The 18,409-nt window shown below is 33.0% G+C and overlaps 2 protein-coding genes across 4 annotated transcripts; one reads left to right on the top strand and one right to left on the bottom strand.

The window, feature by feature from the left end:
* Positions 1-4,252: 4,252 nt before the first annotated feature.
* LOC120087129 (probable ribonuclease P/MRP protein subunit POP5) lies at positions 4,253-8,012 on the top strand. Its single transcript, XM_039044021.1, has 4 exons — positions 4,253-4,623; positions 6,485-6,698; positions 6,811-6,948; positions 7,632-8,012. The coding sequence occupies exons 2-4, from the start codon at positions 6,521-6,523 to the stop codon at positions 7,778-7,780; spliced, it is 465 nt and encodes a 154-aa protein (XP_038899949.1). The 5' UTR covers positions 4,253-4,623; positions 6,485-6,520; the 3' UTR covers positions 7,781-8,012.
* Positions 8,013-8,684: 672 nt separating this feature from the next.
* On the bottom strand, positions 8,685-17,809 carry LOC120086129 (protein-tyrosine-phosphatase PTP1). 3 transcript variants are annotated; one of them, XM_039042591.1, is made up of 9 exons: positions 17,328-17,807; positions 16,571-16,667; positions 16,357-16,439; positions 16,076-16,216; positions 12,661-12,795; positions 10,450-10,595; positions 10,235-10,376; positions 9,237-9,317; positions 8,685-9,119 (listed from the first exon to the last, which is right to left on the bottom strand). In XM_039042591.1, the coding sequence occupies exons 1-8, from the start codon at positions 17,697-17,699 to the stop codon at positions 9,249-9,251; spliced, it is 1,185 nt and encodes a 394-aa protein (XP_038898519.1). In that variant the 5' UTR covers positions 17,700-17,807; the 3' UTR covers positions 8,685-9,119; positions 9,237-9,248. The 3 variants fall into 3 exon arrangements, 2 of the variants coding, with proteins under 2 accessions (XP_038898519.1, XP_038898518.1); XM_039042590.1 differs by having other exon boundaries at positions 8,685-9,127; positions 17,328-17,806; XR_005484157.1 differs by lacking the exon at positions 8,685-9,119 and having other exon boundaries at positions 10,235-10,371; positions 17,328-17,809.
* Between the last annotated feature and the right edge of the window lie 600 nt (positions 17,810-18,409).

Here is an 18,409-nt window from a genome sequence, read left to right as displayed (position 1 = left end):
GCGAAGCGACATGAAGATTGGACGGGGGCTAGGGTTGGCATGGGTGTTGGCGATGCAAAGAAGAAAAATGAGAGGGGCCTACACGCGATACGAGGAGGGAGAGAGATTTTTTTTCTATTTTTCTTATTATATATATAATATATTATATATATATATATATATATATATATATAATTATCCAAAATCCTTTCCTTTTCCTTCTCTAATTTCAAAATCCCAACTCTTTTCCTTTATAAATATATATTTCATTTTTAAATTCCAAATTCAATTTAGATTTCTTTAGAAATCAAAATCTCTTAAAATCTTTAATCCTTAACTAAATAAAATAATCCAATTTCCTTCTCCTACTTAAAAACAATTTTTATTCCAATTTGAATTCAATTTCTCAAATTAAATTAAAATTGAAGTCAAATCCCAAATTCTCCTTAATTTGAAATTTAAATTCCAAAATTTTTCCACTGAAGCAAAAATTTTAAATTGAAGTATCTTTTTACAATAATTCAATTTAACTTTAAAATTCAAAATAATTATCAAATATTACAAAAACTAAATTTAAATTACATAAAAATATGGGATGTCACAACGCGTATATATATATATATGTGTGTGTCATTTTCGTAAAAGTGGACAACTTTTATTTTCAATTATCTAATAACATAGTTTTTATTGTCCATTCAACTTATTACATCACTTTTTTTTTTGTTCTTTTTTAGTGCAAGCTTATTTAATGACAACCAATTTTGTTTCTCATTGATATTTTAATTTATTCTATATGAATTTGGGATCATTGAAAAATCAAACATTTCCAATCAAAAAAGTCTTATCAGTTATTCACAACTTTTGAATCTTTGACTATATGTCTCCTTTGATAAGTATATGATTTTGTTTTTAAATTTTTAAAATTAAACTTATAAATATTATTCTTACCGTCCTATTCATAATTTTAGGTGTTTTTTTTCTACTTTAAAAAAATTAATGGTTTCAAAAATCAAGTCAAATTTTAAAAATTAAAAGAAGTAGATCTCTTTTTTATAACTATTTGATTTTGAAAATTAAGCCATGAACATTATTTTCATCTATTAGTTAATATGTTTTATCATTTATATTTTAGGAATGCTTTCAAACTCAAAGCTAGTATTTGAAAATTTTAAAAAAAGTAGTTTTATTTATTTTTTATGAAATTGGTTAAGAATTCGATTATTTATATAGGAAATATGAAAACTATGAGTAAGAAATTGTGAGAAAATAAACATGATTTTCAAAACTCAAAAACAAAAAACGAAATGGTTATCGAATGTAATCGTAGTTTTCAAAAATTTATTTTTTGTTTTTAGAAATTGATTAGGAATTCAAGTGTTTTTCTAAGAAAAATAACAACTAGAATAAGACAACTAGAAGAAAACAACAGAATTATCAAAAAACTAAAAACAAAAATCTCATCTGATAATCATTTGGTTCTGGTTTTGGTTTTGATTTTTAACTTTTGATTTTCTATTTTTGGTTTTCAATATTTAAAAAGAAAAATAATACATGTTTGCTCACTGATTTTAGAATTGTGTTTGATAATTGTTTTCGATTTGATGTTTTTCAAAAACCAAAATACATTTTGATGATTTTTCTAATAAAAATAAAATCAGACTATATTTACAATATTTTTTCATCTAATATATATAGTTGTAAAATTATATCTTTATTTTAAACCGAAACATGTAGAATACCACGATTCTTATCATCTTCCTCTTATTCGAAAGGATTCATCCTCAAATCAAGAAATTCATCACCTATTAAAATGGACCAAAGTCAACAAGATTACAATTAGCAGAACTTACTAAAAATTCTCACGGAATATCAATCTTGTTTGCATTGTCGTTAATTCTTTCAACAACTTGAAAAGGAGTACCATCTCCCCCATATGTAACTTGGTCTTCCTTTGAGATGGAAATTTTTCTTAATGAAAATGTACCCAAACACAATCACATAGTTCAAAAATGAGTTCCCTTTTTCCTTAGTTAATTCTTGAAACAACTTTGGAGTTGTTTTTTTCAATCCTCTCTTTCACTTCATTGTGCGAGGTCTTGATCAAATTTGCCTTACTTGATCAAAAGTGTAAGTGGATTGAATCCATAAACAACTTCAAAAGGAGAACAATGAGTTGTACTATGAATAGCTTTACTATATGAAAATTAAACAAATGGTAAAGAATTCTCCCAAAACTTGATATCCTTTAAAATAATGACCCTAAGTAAATAATCCAATGTTTTATTAACCACATGTTGTCCATCAATTTGAGGATGACAAGTAGTTGAAAACAACAACTTCGTTCCCAACTTAATTACCCCACAACACTTTCCAAAAGTGGCTTAAAAACTTATCATCCCTATCACTAACAATAGTTTTACGAATTACATGTAACCTTACCACTTCTCTAAAGAATAAGTCAGCCATATTCTTAGTATCATTGATTTTATTACATGCTATAACATGTATTATTTTATTAAATTTGTCCACAACAACAAAAATATTATCCTTACCTTTTTAGTTTGAGGCATACTAAGAACAAAATTTATAGATTTGTTAGTCCAAGGTTCATTAGGCACATTCAAGGGAGTATACAACCCATTGATTGTGATCTAGATTTAGCCACTTTGCATTTCAAACATTGGCTACAAACTTTATGCACATCATGTTTCATCTTAGGCCAACATAAGTGTTCATGGAACATTACATATGTTTTATGAATCCAAAATACCCCCTTAGTCCACCCCATGAGTTTCTTTCACAAGCAATTCTCTTATAGAACATTTAGGAACACAAATCTTACTTTTCTTAAACAAAAATTCGTTAAACACACAAGAATCATCAACAAGCTTTCCATCAAGACAAGATAAATAACGTGTTCCAAAATTAATATCATCTCTATATAACTTTTTAACATGTTCAATTAATCGAAGAATTTTTGCACTGAGAGAAGTAAAGAGACAATCTCTTCTTGACAAAGCATCAACCACTAGGTTGTCCTTACCTTGCTTATATTTGATAATATGGGGAAATGTTTCAGTAAACTTGATCTACTTTGATGCCTACGATTCAATTTGCTTTTATCCTTAAGATGTTTTAAGCTTTCATGATCGGTATAGATCACAAATTCTCTTGGTCATAGATAGTGTTGTCATACTTGCAATGTTCGAACTAAAACAAATAATTCTTTATCATAGGTAGGATAATTTATTACAACTCCATTTAGCTTCTCACCAAAATACATTATGCTTCCATCAAAACAATACATATGCCCAAACCACTATCCACTCAATTTCAAAGGTCATCAAAGTTGGGCAAAACAAATAATGGTGCATTAGTCAATTTATTCTTAACTTCATTCAAGATTTTTTCTTGCATTTCCTCCCATTCAGACAACTTTCACTCAAGTATTTATCGGTGTAACTATGGTACTAAGGTCCTTTATAAATCGTCTGTAAAAATTACCTAGACCATAAAAACTCTTAGTTTCACTTGCATTTATGAGGGAATATTAATTATTAATTTATGAGCACATTGTAAAGATTTTTTATCACAACTTAAGATTAGAGGTTTTGATCCTCCCATCCCATACATCTATTTGCCTACCAAACAAACTCTACTATATTTCATTATTTTTATTATTATTTGAGAGTCCTTCATTCTTATATAATTTTGAGAAGATTGTTTAAAGTTTTGTTTGGGATGTTTGCAACCGCAAAAAGTGATTATAGGAAAATTTTAATTGCTTACTTCGTTTGGTATAACTTTTTTAATTTTAACTAACATATAAAAGTTTATAGATACTAATTTTTAGATTTAATGTTTCTAAAATTTACTAATTTCTTAATCGTTTAAATAAATATATTAAAATAATGTCCTATTTATTTTCAAATTTTAATTCATTGATTTTTCAAAAGACTTTTATCAAATAATTTAGGTTAAATAAAATTAGTTGAAGTTTTAAATCATATACCATTTCAAATAAATTATAAATTAATTATTCATAAAAAATATTTAAAATAATAAGCCAATTTGATTCATATAACTAAATTACAACATTAATTTTGATAATTTTTTTTCTAATTTAAATTTAAATTTTAATCAGTATTATTTTATTTTATAGGTAATTATTATTTTGTTTGAAGAAGTATTGTAATTAAAGTATGAGAGGTATGCAAGCAATTATTAAGTTGGGTTTTTAAATGGGTGAAATGAGATGAAATCAGGAAAACCAAGTGGAGTCTATTTATGAGGTCATAAATAGGAAAAAGAAAAGGAAAAAGAAGAAAAAAGTGGCTAACTTCATCTTCTTCCCAATCCCTCGCACAGCCGCCGACCCCCTGCTCAGTACCGGCAAACCCACAACAGCGGCGGTGACCATAGACTCCGGCGACCTGTCTTTGCGCATCAGACGCACGCGCTCTTGCGCGTTCCCTTGCCCAAACCTTCGCAACAACGTTTCTCTCCGTTTCGACGAGTTTTGGCGTTAACCCACACTCCGATGGCCTCGAATCAGTTCACCCATAACGTTTAAGGTTCACGACTGCAAGTTCGGAAGTTTTCGAACACTAACCAGCAAGAATCGGAGCCTTTTTAAGATCTTCGGTAAGATTTTGTAAGAGTCGTTGCTTTAATTTTCTTTTTGAATTGGACTTTAGTGTTCGAATGTTATTTTGAACCATTAGAACTCATTGGTGGTTGTTATGTTTGGGTGTTCAATTAAGTTCCATAAGTATTAACCTGCTTTGAACTGTTTCAGATTAGATTGAAGTATTTTAGTTCAGTCTCTGACTTGTGAAATTTTTTATAGTTTTGGGGAGTGGTTGGGTAAGGTTTATGGTTGACTCTAGATAAAGGATGTCTCTCCTGAACACTCTCGATTTCGATTAAGATTTCCGAGTTCAAATTTCTAAACTTTTTCTCGATTGTTTAGACTTTGAGGAAGATGACATTTGTTTAAGAAAGTGATTTCTTAATGGAGAATTGTAGGATTTTCGGGAGGTGTGTAGTTTCCACGTCTCTTGTTTTTTACTATTGTGATTCGACAAATGTTTGAAAGTCTATTTTATGTGATTTGAAAATTTGAGAATTGATTGAAATTGCTTTGTATGTTTTATTGGTTTTTGCTTAGTAAAAGTATCTGACTGTGTTGAAAGATTTTTGGTAGTGTCTTGATTGACTTAGAATTATAAGTGTTTCTGCTTTGGTTTTGTTACTTCAAAAAATTATTGAAAAGTTTGATTGGTTTAATTTGAGGAATTCTTATGTTGAAATTGTTATTTGAACTTATTAGTTGCTTGGTATGTGTGTTGCACTCCATGACCTCATACTTAAGTAATTGACTGTTGTTCTAGTCGATATCTCTAACTAAAGTAATGAATGACTGGTGTGTAGATAGGTTCCCACATATGTCTAGGCTACTTCAACCGTGCATATTTCCTACTATGTAACTAAAAGTATTGATTGAAAGTCTGTTAAATGAAAATATTTGCTAATTGAAAGTTTTGTCCAATTGAAAGTACAGATCATTTGAAGGGTTTATTTTGCTAGAAGTATTGAACGTTTTGGTTTTATTGAAAGTATATGTGAAAGTTTTAGCTTGAAACATTGAGTTTGGGAAGCTTATTTGCTTAGAAGATTTTCATTTTGAAAGTACATGTAGCCAATTTCTAGCCAAGTTCTAACCGAAAGTTTTGCAAGGATTTGTACTTTTGTTGACGAATGTTTTGGAAGAAAATGGATTTCAAAGTTTGATATAAAAATTACTTGTCGAGTATTTTTGTATTTAGTTTTGTTTTCCCAAAATGTTTTAGATGAAGAATCAGGTGAAAGTTCTAAAAGAAGTGGAGTTTTGGGGTTCTGGCGCAAGACATCAAAAGATGTTTCTTTTAGGTTTTGAAAGGTTATCCTAGAAGTAGTTTATTATAAGTTGCTTCCACTGAAGTGCTTAACTGTTAGTTGTCATAACTTCTAATTGTTATGTTTTTTGCATCTTATTTATAATAGTTGTATTGGAAAATACAAGCTGTTATATGGATTACATCCTTTGGAAATGGGAGTTTGCGCATTCTATCTAGAATTTGTTTTTCCAGACATTTGGTTTTGTGCTTGTCCACCAGAGGGACATTAGTGTTTATGATTGGGGAGTTCCTCCTCCATCTGCCTTGTGGTTGGTGGGGACGTGTGCTAATGTTCAATCTTTGAGGAGAAAGGAATAACCAAGTGTTTGGAGAGTTAAAGAGAGAGTCAAGGAAATTGGACCCTTTTCTTTAGTGGGGTTCTCTTTCTGGAGGTTGAATGCTCGTACCCCTTATATTCTTTCATTTTTTCCTCTTGAAGTGGTTGCTTTATTAAAAAGGAAAAAAGAGTTTAGTGATCTTGACTGACTGCTTTTATGGTGGAAGATTAAATTCTTGAGCTTCGTTTGATATCAGGTGATTATCTTTGTCTTCTTCTTTCCATTTAGGCATATTTTGTTATCGAAGTTAGAGGGAACGAAGCAATGGTAAGGTTTAAAAACCGATACATGGTGCTTGAAGTTCTCTTGGATCCCAATAAAGACCTTAAAACAGATGATCCTATTATCATTACTCAATATAATGTTTCAAAAGCAATCAAGGACAGTATTCTTCTCAACTTTGGAGAATGTGGTTTTGCTTCCTCACTTGGATCTTTTCAAGGTGATAAAACTGCATCTTACTCATACTCTTTTCAACTTCCATTTCTGTTAACATCATACACACATATTTATATAGCTTAGTCTTTCTTCTGGCCTTCTTTTTGTTTATCTAGTTAAGTATGTAAATCCGATCACAAAGTTGTGTATTATTAGAGCCTCCAGAGAGGACTACCAAAATGTCTGGGCTGCAATTACTATGGTGAGGACTATCAGCAATTGCCCTGTTGTATTTAATCTACTGGACCTAAGTGGTAAGTTTCTATTTTTAGGATCGTTGTTTATGTTATTGACTTACAATTTGGCTATGGACAATTGTGCTTGAAGTATGAAATCAGAAAGTGACGTGACAAGTTTTGAAATTGTGAATAATTTGAACTCTCTTCTTCCTTTTTGCACTTATTTATTTTTTGGATCTAGAAAAGGACTCTAATAACCTTCATGGATTGACATGTGTGATCAATAATGTCAATGGATGTAATAAAGACCTTAGGGAAAATGGATTTAAACCATGGTGACCACCTATTCAAGAATCAATATCCTATGAGTCACCTTGACAATCATGTAGTAGAGGTCGGAAGAGCACGAGACAATTGAAAAGAAATAGATGGTTATTTTTTGGATTTAGAAAAGAAGAATTCTAGTAACCATCATGGATTGACATGTGATTAATAATGCCAATGTATGTAGTAAAGTGTTTAGAGGAATTGAGTTTAAACCATGGTAACCAAGTGTAGTAGACGGTCAAGTGGTTTTTTTATGATAATAGTCGAGATATGCATAAGTTGACTTGAAAACTAACTAATGTTTCTCTCATTTTTTTAGGGGGTCCAACTTTTTGGGTCTCTCTCATTGGTGTGCAACATAGTGATTGATTTGATTTCTTTTTTGTATAATCACATTCACTATCTTTTATCATTATTATTATTTTTTACAGGAAATACAAGGGCTTGCAAAAACACCGCCTTGAGGCTCGACAAATTGAAGTTTGAGCAATACAAGCTTATGGTTGGACATCGTCTACCAGATAATGTAAATCTGCAAATGCAGAACTGTCTTGAGAAGATTGCAACTTTGGAAAGCTGATCGTATTGTTGGCACATATATGAAGTCCATTCCAATAGAAATGTTAGTTAGATAGTTTACTTGATACCCAGATATTTTTATTCCTTGCACTCATGCCCCGATGTATTTATTTTATTTCTTTTTAAATGTAGTACTTGTGCAATGAACTTTTAGATGTATGAGAGAAGTATCTCAAATTTATATTTAGTGATTATTAGAGGTATGAAATTCTAGTTACATTTTGTCGATCTCATTGAATAAATTTTCATTGTTTGGAATGATACTTTTTCGTTGAATAAATTTACTGAACAGAAATTAGAGAACGGTCAAGAAAATATGGCGTATAAATGAATTTCTTATTGATATTGTAAATTCTTTCTCACCGTTCCAACAGATTATATCAGGAATATATTTTTCCTAACTATAAATTGGAAATACAAATTAAGAATTCTTAATTTGAACGTTGCCAACAAGAGCATAGCTCAACTGGCATAATGTTCAAACTATCAACTTCGTGATTTGAGGTTTAATTCCCCATCAAACACTTTAATTACAATACCTCTAAAAAAAAATGAACGATAAAACATTGTTCCAAAGTTTTAATCTTGAGTTAAGTCTTAATCGTTAACATACGACAAAGCCATGCTAATTAAACTAAGAATACTTTAACATGACATGCTACATGTAAAATATGATAAACTGAATAAATGTGTACACTTGACTGTTCAAATCTCCCTACATGCCTAGATTATTTTAAGCCCTTCTTGGCCCACTCACTTTTATTTTAACTAATCAATCCAATCTCTAATCAATGTCTCATGTCAACATTTTAGTACTAGTGTCGATGAAAATTTAACGTGAGAGCTAATGACATTTTACATACAAGACAGGATCCTGAAAATCAAGCATACTCCAAGACAGGCCATTGTCAAACTGAAGGAGATGATAAACTTGCGATGATATTCAGCAAGGGATGTCCAATAAACCCAACAACACTGAGTTGGGTGGCAAATGTTTGCCACAAAATATTTTAAGTTCAAGAATTCAATGCCTGAATTCAAAATGGTTAAATTCTGTTTAATTTAAGCAATTATTGAAATGATCAATGGTGAACCCTAGAAGAGAAATATTAGTTGGTTAGCACATTCACTGTGACCAGTATCAAGAGTGTTCATAATCGGCTGCTCAAGAAAATGAACTTCCTGGAAGCACAGCTGCTGATTTCATCAACACTGAGGTAAAACCCTGCAAGCTCTTTAATACATCTAATACAGCGAGATCTCAACCCCACATATAGTTGGCCGTTAGTCTGTCAGTTAAAAGATTAACAAACAGTCGCAACTGGGTTGGAAACGATATCCTGCAGAACTTTACAAAGGGAGGGGGAACGTTATATTACTAATTCTTCAACTTAAATGTCATAATATTAAAAAGAAGCTAGAAGAGTTATGAAGATAGCATCTGAGAATAGCCATACCGCTTCGAGCCTCTACTGTGGAACAGATATAAGGTCTTCTAATTCATCAACAATAGTTCTATAACAGAAAAAGTATTGATCCTAATAGACAGAGGAGTTGCAAGTTTGTTAGGAGTAATTCAACAAGGAAAAGGAACTATAAGAACATGATAAAAACTCAAATTCTTTTAATCACAATTCACAACAATTTGCATAATTCAAAAAACAGAATTCGCGTATGGAAAAAAGGAATAAAATAGGAAAAATGACATGATTTAGAACCAAGTGATTCTTGCAAGAAATTGAGTTTGAGGGATCCAAACAAGTCATCAGCAAATGAATGCCTGCAATTCCAGGTGGCTTTATAGGAAAATTTTGGATTCCTTCAAACTTCAATATGGTGGTGGACTAAGAAGCACAATACAAATACAACACGGACATAACAGATATTTATTAAAAATTTAGGATACGGACACAGCAAGGACACGTTTATTAAAACATACATTTTAAAACCAGAACAAAATTCAAAGTCAACGAGTTTATGCGTTTATATGCTTGAAAAATTAGTTCGATGTATTTCGTTATCAAATTTTATTATTTTTTTCATGTGTCTATTTAGTATATGTAACAAGTCTTTGATGCATGTCCAACAAATATTGGTTCTATTTTGACTTTATACAACTAGTGTCTAACACCTATTACACCAACAAGTGTAAGAGTGTTCAAGTGTCCGATATGTGTTTGACACAGACACAACCAAATTAAAGTATTTGTGCTTCTTAGGTGGTGAATAATGGATTAAAGAGGAAAGCCACTCCAAAATATTTAACATTTTTTAAATACCACAATGACAACCCTGTTTTATTTTTTTTAATTTTTTTATTTTTTTAATTTTTTTTTCTGGAGAAAAAGAAGGCAAGAAGAAGAATAACCTTCATGTTATATCAGCGCAGCAATAGTGACATTATTCATGCAAATTACTACTCAGATTTAGAACGATAAAAGGGTAGTTAGTTTACCAGTGTTTGAACCATTCCAATTCGCTGGGACCTAAATGTAGAAATGGTACTGACAAGATCTAAAGCAGACATGTCTCCGGTGAGGATTCTCTGAATTGTGTTATGAATTGCACAATATGTTCCGGTTCTTCCAATACCTGCACTGAAGAAGTGAAATAAACTCAGATAAAGTGAACAAGCACTCTCGACTGTACCATGATGAACATAGGCTATACCTGCAGTGCACCACTATTGGGCCAAGATCGGGAGGTAAATGATATAGCCTCTTCAACATTTCACGAACAGCAAGTGTGTCATTAGGAACTCCATGGTCAGGCCATTCTGGGTACTGAATATGTAGAACAGCCACAGATTCTTCTGACTACAAAGTCAATGGAGAGACAAACGTGACTAGAACTTAGTGATAGCACAGAAGAGGTCCAAGAAGAGTTGATAAATAGTGTCGGAGAATCCAATGTATAGTAACACTAGCAAACTGATCATACCTTAACTAGCTACTAGCAGTTATAATGTAAATAAAAGTACAAACATCGTATATAACAACAATTTCTAAACTCAAGAAGTAAACTATATGGAAAAACAATGGTTATAAATTACAATAACCAAAACCTCAAGATCTTGTGAAAAATTCGATAGGTGGCCAAGGCCCAGTTACCAAACACTGTCCTGAAAATAATTATTGGCCTTGCACAAGTTGCAAGCACACTATAACGATCGTCTCAGGAAGATATAACAATTAATTCCAGTAAAACAACAATCTCAAACTACTTGGATCTAATAAAAGTCTTGGATACTTGCTCTCAACTTTTGGACAACCCATTATTGGCCCGTTTAACCCAGAACCACTTGGATCTTATTTTTCCATATTTTAAATGCGCCATTAGTGGGATCTTATTTTTTCATATTTTAACCCAGATACTTGATCTCCACACTCGGATCTTAATACTCCATAATTTTATCCTAGGGCCAGAATTTTCTTTTATTGTTTCAATCCTCGGTTCACTTTGATGGATAGAAATTCAGAGTTCACGCATGTCCTTTTGTAAGCCTTGTTTCAGTCTTACATGTTTGAAGCATTCAAGTATTGTTTGGGTTGGTCATCGAACTTGTAGAGTGTTTCAACCTTTGAGGTAAGAACACATTTTTTCTTGGTCTTGACCATAAGGTGGTTACATTTATCTCTCACCTTGAGCTATTCCAATTTGATATTGTTTTCTTTCGGTTTGTGTACTAGAGATCCAATAGATTTTTTCCACATAGCCCATTCCACGAGCTTTGTGGAAAATATAAAGCACCGACACTCCTAAAATTGCCAAGTGTCAGTGTCGGACTCCGATGTATGACACACCAGTTGGCGTCTATTATTTTATCATTGTTTTTCTGCTTTCCGACACGTCAGGACACGCAATCTGCTAAAATTTAATTAAAATAAAAAAGAAAGAAAATGAAAATGAAACAAGACCTACTATCGACAGCCCATTTAAGGGGCATTTTTAGCCCATTAAAATTAACTATTCAGCCCACTAATTCTATGGTTTTTACACACTTTCTCCACACTAACACACTTCACCTTCAAGATTTAAGTCACTTAACCCACAATCTGCCTTTTCCAAGAAAAAAAAAACCACTATGCTACTCAATTCTTCTTTCTAACTTCATCGATGATGGCAACTTCAACTTTCAAGACCCACAACCGTCGATGACTTCTGTGACTTCTCTTATTGCTTCTTTTTTCTTATCCCATTTCTATTATTTTTCCTTCCGTATTTATCTTTATTTTTTTCCATTTTTTTTAAGTGTTTTTTCTTCATTTCATTAAAAATGTGTGCATATTTCACAATATGTCAAAATTTGCACAAATATATTTGTTTTTGTAAAAAAAAATAACGTGTCCTCAATGTGTCGTGTCCTACTTTATTGAAAATTGTCGTGTCATATTCGTGTCATGTGTCAATGCCTGTGCTTGTAAAAATAAAAATATTAAACAAAACAACAAAAACCCCACTAGCTTTGTACATAGAGGAAGAGATGGAGATACACAGTTTTGATGAATCAAGAGGATTTTCAAAGAGAGATAGCCCTCTAGAAAGAATATTGATATTGTCATTTTTGTTTGATATTGCAATATAGTTTGTGCTATTTTTCCCATGATTGGGATCCTTACACACTTTACTCTCTATCTCTAACTTTCCGTGCTCTTTATTTGTCCTCTATATGTCACACACACATGCTAATTCTTACCCAACTTGTCAGCTTCAAGATATACCTGACTGACCCTCTACTCCATTCACATTGGCTTCTTGCCCTAATTTTCTAATCCCCACACTTATAGTTAACCATATTGCGGGTTCGTATCATAAGTATTTATGTTTCGATTGACATATACAAGTTATACACACATGTAGACATAGCATGTAAGAAATTACCTCTTTATGGTTCACCTCCAAATGGCGCAGTATAAGAGAGGAGTTGGAAGATTTTATCCATTTAGAGATGACAATTAAATTACCAAAATCTCTCGGACCATCTTCTGCCTGAAAATAATCTCCACACTTTACCATCTGCACAAATTATTAGTAGTTAGGCACTGATAGTTATAAAACACTCAAGAAAGTTAAGCAGGATTAATGAAATAGTGATAGAATTTGGAAATGTGATATAAATTAGGAAAATTTGAGTCCCTTGTCTCCTTACAATATCTCCTTACAATAAGACTATGGTTACAATACCAGAAAAAAACATGCCTCTGGCCTTATTTCTACTGATAATTATAATAATTTCTACCCACCCTTTCATATTCTACACAATTCCCCCCACTCAATTCATTATCTCTTGACAATTCCCCATTTCTTGATTCTCACTCTTCTTATTTCGAAGTCCTTGATATTCTCCCTTTTTCTTCCATTTGTAAACTTTCATGATTGGGGTCTATCATTACCCTTCCCCCCAAAGAGCCACCTTGTCCTCAAGGTGAAAATTAGAAATTGCATAGCCACGGTTGCGATGTCTTCCTAAGTAGCTATCCTAAGTAGCATTAGCGGATGGACTGCCTTCTCATCAAATGAGGACCTCCAACATGTTCTCATTACTTGGAGAAGCACATAACTCTAGTAGCTCAATGTGGTTTACAAGAACCATCGAGCTGTTTAGGAGGAAACATGATCAATGGCATCGTATGTCCAACAACTATTTGGAGTTAGAGAGATGTGAACACAAGATAAATTGAGGCAAAGTCAAGTAATGTCAAATGATTAGCCAACTTCTCAATCTGAGAAAGAACTCGGAAAGGTCCCATGAACCAAGGAGTATTTGTACACTTCAAAAGAGTCCCCTTGCCAATGGGGGTGCAACTTCAAAAATACCCTTTCCCCCGAATTAGTATGCTCTAGCATTTACCATTCACATGATAAGGGTTTCTCACCCAATTGATTTTCTGCCTTTTCCCTTTCCCTTCATGACTAACCGACAAGATGCCAAACCAAGCATAACTCAGTTGGTATACAAGTGTGCTAAAAACTACAAGGCCTGTAGTTCAAATCTCTCTATTCAAAATTGTACTAAGGGGCTGTTTAGGAGGCTAGGATGTAATCAGAATTACTGGAAATCTGAGGGGTTGGAAAGAGTGAGAAATCAAGGGTGAAACGAGAATGGGATTGTGAGGCGTCAAAACGGTGGAAAAGAGGGTTGGATTGAAAACTGTGGAACGGAATAAGTTTGGTATTACAAACCGGGCTCAAAACACTCAATCCAAACATGGGCTCGGAATTAAAATCCATTTCGTTCCATCCTTCCAAACATACCCTAAAACAATGACTAATCGACAAGATATGCATAACACACGAGAATAACATCGGCGCCTTCTTTGGGGCTTCTTCTCCGATTGCACATGCATTCATCGCAGGTCATGGCCTCTGTTGATGATTCCTTTCTTTTCTTTCCATTTTCTTCATGACTATCCCTTACCAATCCCTTCACCACCTCTTCACGACACTTGTCTCATGCCTCCTTCAAATTTTCATCTCTAGCAGCAATTGTCAGCAATCTCTCCCTTGAAATTCCGACTCCACCACCTTCAATGTCTTCTCAACTTCCTCAAAGGGTCTCAAATATCAATCGTTTATCAGTTAACTTCCCCGTAATCTATTCTTGAAGGATGATTCTTCCTTCTTGGAATCATCTCACTCTCTTGATCATCAACCTTCTTAGTATCCTTAAATATTTATCTAATAAAATACCCGTTTCTAGTATGAATTTCTGCCTCTTAAATTTGGATAGTCTCATATCTTTTTTCATTTCTGCTATCTCTTTTATTTCTCTAAAATTTTGCCTCATTGTATCTCGACAATATTGGAAGGTCGACTTGATTTGCTCCTCCAATTGATTCATCAAACAATCCATCCCTTCACGTAAAAACATCAACATCTCATCACGTAAATTGCCAACTCCATGGTTAGAATCGAACTGCTCAGATGCCGATAATATCGCATATGTCCTCCAAAGAAGCTTGTTGTCTGTCTTCAAATAAACGTTGATTCCTATGTGCCCAAATACACCCACACAACTAACTTTCATATTGATCTATAGAACAGCGTTCCTCTTTAAGCCACGACCACAAAGGAACTGAAAAGTATTCTCTTCAGCCTTCCGATCGAAAACCCAAGAATAGCCAAAGCCTTCCATAAATTTCTACTTAAGGAGAAATGGGTAAACTAACGTCAGCACAACAAACAGCAACCTGAAATTAAAGACCAGACATGAGACATGTACATGTCATTTTCAATCAACTCTGTCACCTATGCCGAGACTTTCCAAGAATACTAGCTAAGATAAAATATTCAACTTTATATTTCCTATACTATGTTTCTGCCTTTTCTTTACTATCCTCCTTTGAAATTCTCTTTTTATTTTTTCAATGCAAAGTTGCATTTTAAATGACAAAAAAAAAAAAAAAAAAAACTTCATAATATTCGACTGAGGGCCACCATCACTTCCACTTCCAGTTTTCTTCAATCTTATATGGCCTATATCACCTCTAGTCTTCATATGACAAATTCATAAGCGGTAAATAACAGTAAATATGCACAATGTCAATCCACTCACTCTGTTCACTGTGCACTCTCCTCTCCTAAAGGAAAATTGCAGTCCTAATTGCGTACATGTTTATCATAATCAGGAATGAAAACTTTTTGCCTGAATAGAGAATTTAATTTGCCAAAAAGGTGCCAAATCCTTTCTACCCATGTTGGTAGAAAAGAAGGCTTGGATGTATAGTTGCAGAAGTCCTACAAGAAACCATAATAAATCCATGGACACTGAAAATCTGCATGGGCATTTGTTTCAATCGAATTTTTTGCTTGGAGAAATGTTCTGACATTAGCTATATTGGCATTGATGCACATTCCAACTGATATTTGACACCAGCAAATCCATTTTATTTTAGTCTTTCAGATTCTTAGTAACCTCTCTATATTTTTTAACACGAAAGATAGCCCCCCATGAAAACTTGATCAGAATCAATTATAATTTTATGCGAGTAAAATTAGATTTATTTTTCTGGATAGTTTTTGTGGCTCCATCTTCTGCATACTATATGCTTGTGGTAATAACTCATGATGCTTCTCAAGTTTTCTACATTTTCCTATAATTGAAATTTGAGAAAAAGAGTTGAAGAAACATCTCAGAGATGAAACTCCGGTCTAAATAACTTCTTGTGTTAAAAAATTTTCACTACACTTTAAAAATTCTATCACAACATCCAACTCTCACATTTCAAATAAACAACAAATATTTAGCAAATCCTGTGGAAATTAAAAATACCATGTGGTCCATACAGAATAGTACCTTGTAATTATCAACAAGACGAGTAAGCATCAAGATTGCAGGGCATTTATACTGAAATACCATCTCCCAGAAATCCTCATAAGTGTGTGGTAATGGACCTTGTGTGGCAATAAATTTAGAAAGGCTTTTTGAAGAGGAAGTCTGCATATTAAGAGTCATTACTTATGTTCAAATAGACTGAGGAGGAAAATCAAAAGAGATACTAGTACCAAAATATTATCCAAGTAGAAGCATACCAATTATTGTACTTGGCAAAAAAAAAAAAAAATTATTGTACATACCGAAATAAAGCTTGCATTGATATAACCCCTTGCAGAATGTCTGTAATCCTTACACGAGTCAAGTACAACTCTAGTCTCATCAACTGAAATTATTTATCCAATATTCCAGCAATCAATTTGGATAACTAATAAAGTAAAACTTTTAGTTTTCAAATAGAAAATTCGTATGACAAAAATTCTAGCATAGAGGTTTGAATGGTATCCTCAAACATACAGGGTAATACATCCGTGTAGCGATTTTTACTTATGTTAACATTGTCAAGAGCCACAGAGCAACTTCTCCTCATATCAGATACAGTTAATCTCTTGGCCTGAATCAACAATGACACCACAGTGCATGAGAGTTAGAACATAGAAAAAATGATCTAACAACATCCAAGACATTGATCAACCCAAAAAAGGCAATACAAAATCCTAAGAATCGGGATATTAATAGAAGAGACCAATACAACTAGAAATGAACACGATCATACATTTTCTTTTTTTAAGTCTAGGACATAGATACTGCAAGGACATTTTTATTAAATTATATAATTTGTTTAAATGTATATCAATTTTGCATAGGAAGGAAATTCAAAATCAATAATAAGTTTATGAACTTGCATGATTAAAAAAATGAGTTAGATAGATTTTCATTTCAAAACTTGTTATTTTCATCCAATTACTATTTTTGTCTATTGATCATGCTTAACAAGTACTATTAAATCTATTCCCAAAACTAGAACCTCATTTAGACACTTCCCGAGCAGAGCTTAAGAATTCAATTAGCAAGAGACTAGCATCACTAAAGAAATGGAACAACACAGTTATCAATTCTAAAACAAGATACAAATATCGATCATTTTTTCAACTTGTTACAAAGATGAACTACAATAAACAGAAATTAACCACAGTCCAGATCAATCTCCCCGTATTTCTCAACTTTTCTCAAAACCAACCAGAGGGTATAGCATAAAAAAGAAAAGACGAACCTGCAATCGGGCGAACTCCTGGTTGATGACATCGGGCATCTGAAGCTTCTCCCTGAAGGCCTCGAATGCTTCGGAACAAAGCTTAAGCTGATGGGGTGTGAGAGCGAGTCTAGGGGGAGAATCGGGGGAGAAAATGAAAGGGTTGGAGGAGGATGAAGATGTGGATGATGGGTTACCCCCGGCGGAGGCGGCCATGGGGGGCCGGCGATGGTGGTTGCGGGAACGTGTGGAAGTGAGATTCCCCAGCGGAGTGATTTGGAGGGCGGAGGAATGATGGACGAACGAACAGAATCTGACTCTGCTAATGCTTCTGAATCCGATGAATTGGGTTTCGTTGTGAATTTGAATCAATGAGTGTGCTTGCTTTATCATATTCTCATCTCATCTCATCTCATATGCTTTTTGCTGTTTCTGTGTTGGAATTATTAGACTTGGTTTGGTGATTATTAGAATACTATCCTTCTCACCATTTTCTTTTAATCATGGTTTTCATAGTTTCTATGAAAATATATGAATTGTAGTTTTCAAATTTTATTTATTTATTTATTTTCGAAATTCAACGACACAACATACAAAACTACAATTTTACATCACGAGCTATAAGCAAATAAAACCATTTAGGATAAGAGAAGAACATTGTAAATCCAATTCTTATCCAATGTCCTTTTTGCAATGGTGTGCACTAGAGCTTTATGAGTCTTTCGAACCTGGAAAAATGAAACATCCCCAAAACATGCGTCGAGTCTTTAGTCTCATTGATATTGAAGGATATTTCAGTGACATCAATCTCAATCTTGTCTATCAGCTTCATACAATCAAATTCGACTGGAACTCGACGTAAATTGATTGCCATAGTTCCAACAAGTCAAGCATAAATTGTCTGTGCTTCAAGAACTTTAACCTCCCTACAATTAAAAATGTATTGTCGACAAGTAAGACGAATGCTTCTCAAGTGATCTCATAGTTAGTAAAGTGATTCATAATGTGTCAATTTGAGAATAGTTAGTAAGTTATGTTAGAGTTTGATTTCATGATTTTGAGAGTATCAACTTTTTCTACCTTGCTTAACCTTAGTTTCAATC

Source organism: Benincasa hispida, chromosome 9 (assembly GCF_009727055.1).
Source record: "Benincasa hispida cultivar B227 chromosome 9, ASM972705v1, whole genome shotgun sequence".
NCBI classification, from domain to species: domain Eukaryota; kingdom Viridiplantae; phylum Streptophyta; class Magnoliopsida; order Cucurbitales; family Cucurbitaceae; genus Benincasa; species Benincasa hispida.
Note: the sequence above shows the minus strand (reverse complement) of the source record. Positions and strands in the feature narration are given on the sequence as shown.